Source organism: Rhincodon typus, chromosome 18 (genome assembly GCF_021869965.1).
Source record: "Rhincodon typus isolate 14 chromosome 18, sRhiTyp1.1, whole genome shotgun sequence".
Lineage (NCBI taxonomy): Eukaryota > Metazoa > Chordata > Chondrichthyes > Orectolobiformes > Rhincodontidae > Rhincodon > Rhincodon typus.
Genome location: NC_063349.1, coordinates 54,544,753 through 54,549,878, shown reverse-complemented (window position 1 = coordinate 54,549,878; position 5,126 = coordinate 54,544,753). Strand labels below are relative to the sequence as shown.

Genomic DNA, 5,126 nt, shown 5'->3' with positions numbered 1-5,126 from the left:
CACTATTAGGCCAGCATTTTCATTTCAGTTTTTTACCGAATTTAAATCATCTCCCTCTGCATGGATTTGAACCCAGATCCCCAGGACTGGGCTTCTGGATTATTAGTCCAGTGACATTAGCACTACATGATGTCTAGCTGCCTCATTTTAGATAATGTCACTTGAGCTCTATTTCCCACTCCCTGTTGCACAGCCAATTAACAGCATGGGTATGACAGGAGGCAAGGTCTGGCTCACTTTAATAAATTAGGAGCACCATTTTGCACGGCCACTGAACCCAAATAAATGGGCGCATGCCCCTTCCCTGGGTGCCCACCTCCCTCCCAATTTGGCCCTCATAACTAACTGCGCTTTCGAAGATATAGAGTAAAATGTTCAATCTCTGTAAGAGACAGGCTAAGTTACTAGTTTGCTGCCTGTGCATGGTCCCACGTGTCTCCCTTATTGTCAGTCTCGTGAGTTACCACACGAGAAAAAGGAAGTATTACCATCTGTGATTTTGATTCAAACAAAAACCGAAAGAACTGCAGAACCTGTAAATCAGAAACAAAAGCGGAAATTGCTGGAAAAGCTCAGCAGATGCGGTGAGAAATCAGGGTTAACATTTCGGGTCGAGTGACCCTTCCTCAGAATGGAGACACTCTGCTTCCTCTCCCTCTCCCTCTCCCTCTGCTCGTTTGTTCACTCCCTCCACTCCTGTTTCACTGATCCTATCTCTCAAACCTTGCCCCTTGTAGGTATTCCCCACCCTCATCATGCCCTCAGTCCTCACCGAGGGTTCATGATCATTTTTGAGCCTCAGAATGGGGTCACTGTGGGAATGAGTTTGGGAAACGCTGTTGTAAGGAACCTCTTGAGAAGGCGAGGGGCAGAAAGGTTTAAGAAGGGCATTCCAGTGCTTAGGGCCCCAGACAGCCAAAGGTACAGATAACAGCATGAGAACTAGGAACAGGAGCCTCTTGAACCTGCTCCACCATTTAATACAATCGTGGCTGATCTCATCTTGGCCTCAACTCCACCTTCTTGCCTGCTCTCCGTAACCCTTTAACCCATTACTCATTAAAAATCGGCCTACCTCCTCCTTAGATTTACTCAATATCCCAGCAACCACCCCTCGCTGGGTTAGTGAATTCCACAGATTCTAGATGTGTCAAAGTGCTTTGCAGTTGATGAAGTGCTTTTTGAAGGTGCAATGGAGTGAAGGAAAAGTGGCAGGCAATTTGTGCACAGCCTGCTCCTGCAAACAGACGGGGAATCTGGTTTTCTGTGGCACCAGGGATAGCTCCAGCATTGCGCAGTGGCATCTTTTACATTCTGACAAGTAATCAGGTGCAGCTTAGGCTCACAGTCTCATCTTAAAGATGGCTGCTGTGACAGTGCGGCACTCCCTCAGTACCACACTGCAGTGTTGGCTTTGAGATAGTAAGAGCTGCAGATGCTGGAGTCAGAGATAACACCGTGTGGAGCTGGAGGAACACAGCAGGCCAGGCAGCATCAGAGGAGCAGGAGAGTTGATGTTTCAGGTCAGGACCCTTCTTCAGAGCCATTTCTGAAGTGTTGGCTTTGAGTTTTGTGCTCAGGCCCTGGCGTGTGGGACTTGGAGCAGGAAACTTGTGAATGGGAGGTGAGAGAGCAACCAACTGTACCACAACTGATGCACATGGGGAGATTATTTACAGGACGTTGGGGAATGATCAGGGAAGGGAGAGCAATGTGAGCAGCTCTTTGCAATAGCCTGAATGGCCTCCGTTTGGTCAGTATGAGTCACCACCACAAATGAATTAAGAAAAAAATGCACCTCAACTCCTCCAAGGAAGTGGAAGGGTAACTCATTTAGTGGATGTTTAATTTATTCATTAAGGTCTGTATATAGGTGCCTGCACATACATGGGTGATTTCAGTTCTGGTCACCCTGCTATAAAAGGGATATTATTACACTGGACAGGGTTCAGAAAAGATTTACTGAGATGTTGCTGGGACTGATGGGTTTGAGTTATAAAAATAGGGTGGATGGGCTGGGACTTTTATCAATGGAGCGTAGGATGTTGAAGGGTGACCTTACAGAGGTTAATAAAATAATGAAGGGCATGTATAAGGTGAATAGCCAAGGAGTTTTCCCGAGGGTGGAGGAGTCCAAAACTAGGGAACATATTCTTAAGGTGAGAGGAGAAAAATTTAAAAAGGACATGAGGAGCAACTTTTTTACACAGAGAGTGGTTTGTGTTGGTGTAAACTGCCAGAGGAAATGGTGGATGCAGGTACAGTTAAAACATTTACAAGATATTTGTATAAGGAAAGGTTTGGAGGGATATGGGCCAAGTGCGGGCAGGTGGGACTAGTTTAGTTTGGGAATATGATCTGGTGTGGACTAGTTGGAATAAAGGGTCTGTGTCTGTACTATATGACACTTTGACTCTGTGTGCTACTCCTAAGCACACAGTATGATGAGTTGGAATCCTTACATATTTCCCCTAGTTGTGTTGGTATTGGGAGCACTGGTTGGGAATATTTCACAGTGAAGGTGATTTATTTCAATTTGGGGTCTACTGCATCTCCTCAAGCTTACCGAAATGCAGAGCTGGGAGAAGGTACCACTCCATTTTCCTTACTCCACTGGTTCACATGTCTCCACCCTTCTCCACTCTGCTTACAGCTACCAATCGCTCATCTCCTCTCCCCTCCCACTGACTGCCCACCTCCATCACTCGTCTGTGGGGAAGCGGGCTTTGGCACTGTTGGAATTTCGGGGACTGATGCCCCTGAGATACTTTGTACGAAAGCTTATTCCCCACAGGATTCTCAAAGACAGAGTTCCAAAGCCTTCTAGCACTCATCAGACAGAGGCGGCTTCGTGACTTGGGGAGCATACCCTGGACAGCGGGTCAGGGTGGGGTGGAGGGGCGTCCTGTATAGCAAGGTGGCAAGACAATGAGGAAAACACTTAAAGCTTTAAGACAGTTTGCAAGAATGACACAAAGGCCTTAAACATTAACCCCTGCACCCTGGGAGTCACCGACTGACCACAGAGGAAAATGGCACCTCGTTCATTGGGCTGCCATGTACCACCAGAGTGAACAGTAACTACAGCGCCTGGGCAAAAGATGCCCACACCGAGAACAACATGGCACAACAACCCTGAGAGGATCCTTGTGTGGCACCTATGGCAGAACCTCCTTCGTCAGAACTGGCCTTCCCAACCATCAGAGAAGGTCCATCAAATGAAACACCACACCCCGCCCCCACCCCACCCCCACCCCCAACAAACCCTCACCCCACGGCTAGCCTGAAATCAATTGCTTGTTGTTTGTCTATCATCTTTCATTGCGGAAGATGCCAGAAGATTCTTTGGAGGCCAGCAGCTTTGAGGTAATCAGATGGGTGGTTTCCAATATTAGGGCATGTTGGGCTGTACCATTTGGCACAGGGGCTGAACAATGTCCATTTCATGGAATCTCAGAATTGTTATGGTACTGAAAACAGCCATTCGACCCATCATACCCACACCAGCTCTATTACACAGCCTGGCTCTATTATTTAGTTCCAACATCCTGCTTTTTCCCCTAATCCTTGTAGGCCATTTCTGTCCAAATAACAATCCAATGCCCCTCTTCAATGCTTCAATTGAACCTGCCTCCACCACATTTCCAAACAGTGCATTCCATAACTACTCACTGAGTGAAAAAAAAATTCTCTCGTCACCCTTGCTTCATTTGCACATCCCTTAAAATCTACTGCCTCTCATTCTTTTTCCTTTTATGAGATGGAAACAGTTGTTCCCGATCTATTCTGTCCAGCCCCCTCATGATGTTGCGAATCTCAATCAGATCTCCCCTCAGCCTTCTTGTCTCCAAGGAGATCACTCCCAACTTCTTTGATCTATCCTCATCACTGAAGTTCCTCATCCCTGGAAACACTGTAGTAGTTTGTTCCAAACTCCATACTACCACCATCTCCATTGCCCAAAGACAACTGGGTATGTCCGAACGTGTTGGGTCAGGTCAGTAAGCTCCATAAGAAGACACCTGTGAGGGAATCCCTCAGAGTGTAGAGTGGGGACGTGTGTGTGAGATTCTGATCCAACTGGTTGGATGATGTGACACTGAAGTTTTTAATTATCCCCTTCTCCTCCTGTAGATCGTTCTTTTGTGAAGAATCGGGAAGACATTGACAGACTTCAGGAGCCACTGTTGGAAATCCTCCAGAAATATTGCAAACTGAACCACCCAGAGGACCCCCAGCACTTTGCCCGGTTGCTGGGCAGACTCACCGAGCTCAGGACCTTTAACCACCATCATTCAGAGATGCTGATGTCCTGGAAGATCAATGATCAGAAGTTCACGCCTCTTCTTTGTGAGATCTGGGATGTGCAGTGATTCCCCCTTTCCTCGCGAGAATTCTTGTGTCAATTACAGGACCCGGTAATTACAAATAGTCTGGAAACTGAAGCTGCCAATGTTGGAACGTTCTGAACCAGCTAGTGTACCCACACTGAGGAACGAAAGCATGTTCCTGTCACTCAATTGCCAGTGCAAAGACTCACTCTTCACAAGCACAGTTTAACTACAGGGATGTGACATCTCAGCTCCATAACACTCACGCATGTCCACGAATAGCAAGGTTCTACAGGAGAAGCACAGTGCGCCCTATATCTTCTTGAATGAAGTTTGGCACTTTTTAAATTGTCTTCATAATCTTAACGTATAGACACCATTCAAAGATGATGTAAGATTATTTGTAGTCCGTTTGAGTATTTTGTCTTTAGTGAATTCTACTTTCACTGAATGTTTTTTGAGGAGGGATATTCAGGGTGAACTATTGCAATATCAAGCTTCACAACACTGGGGAAGCATGCAGGAAATTAAGACCCACTCTTCCTGGAGTCAAGACAGATTTGGTCAGATTATCCAAATTTACCTGAAAGAAAATGCTTATCAGAATTCTATACTTAACAAACAAAAAGCCCTTTATTACAAGCGAATCGTCTTTATCTAATGGCAAACAGGAAGTAGGAATTGTATCAGAGATAGTAGGAACTGCAGATGTGGAAAATCTGAGATAACAAGGTGTAGAGCTGGATGAACACAGCAGGCCAAGCAGCATCATAGGAGCAGGAAGGCTGATGTTTC

The 5,126-nt window shown here is 46.2% G+C and overlaps 1 protein-coding gene across 1 annotated transcript in view; it reads left to right on the top strand.

Moving 5' to 3' along the window:
• The window catches only part of nr1h4 (nuclear receptor subfamily 1, group H, member 4), an 87,091-nt gene extending 82,718 nt beyond the window's left edge, over window positions 1-4,373 (top strand). The window contains exon 9 of the mRNA XM_048607745.1: window positions 4,135-4,373. Within this exon, the coding sequence (XP_048463702.1) occupies window positions 4,135-4,373 (239 nt within the window). The remainder of the gene's footprint in view (window positions 1-4,134) is intronic.
• Window positions 4,374-5,126: the final 753 nt, after the last annotated feature.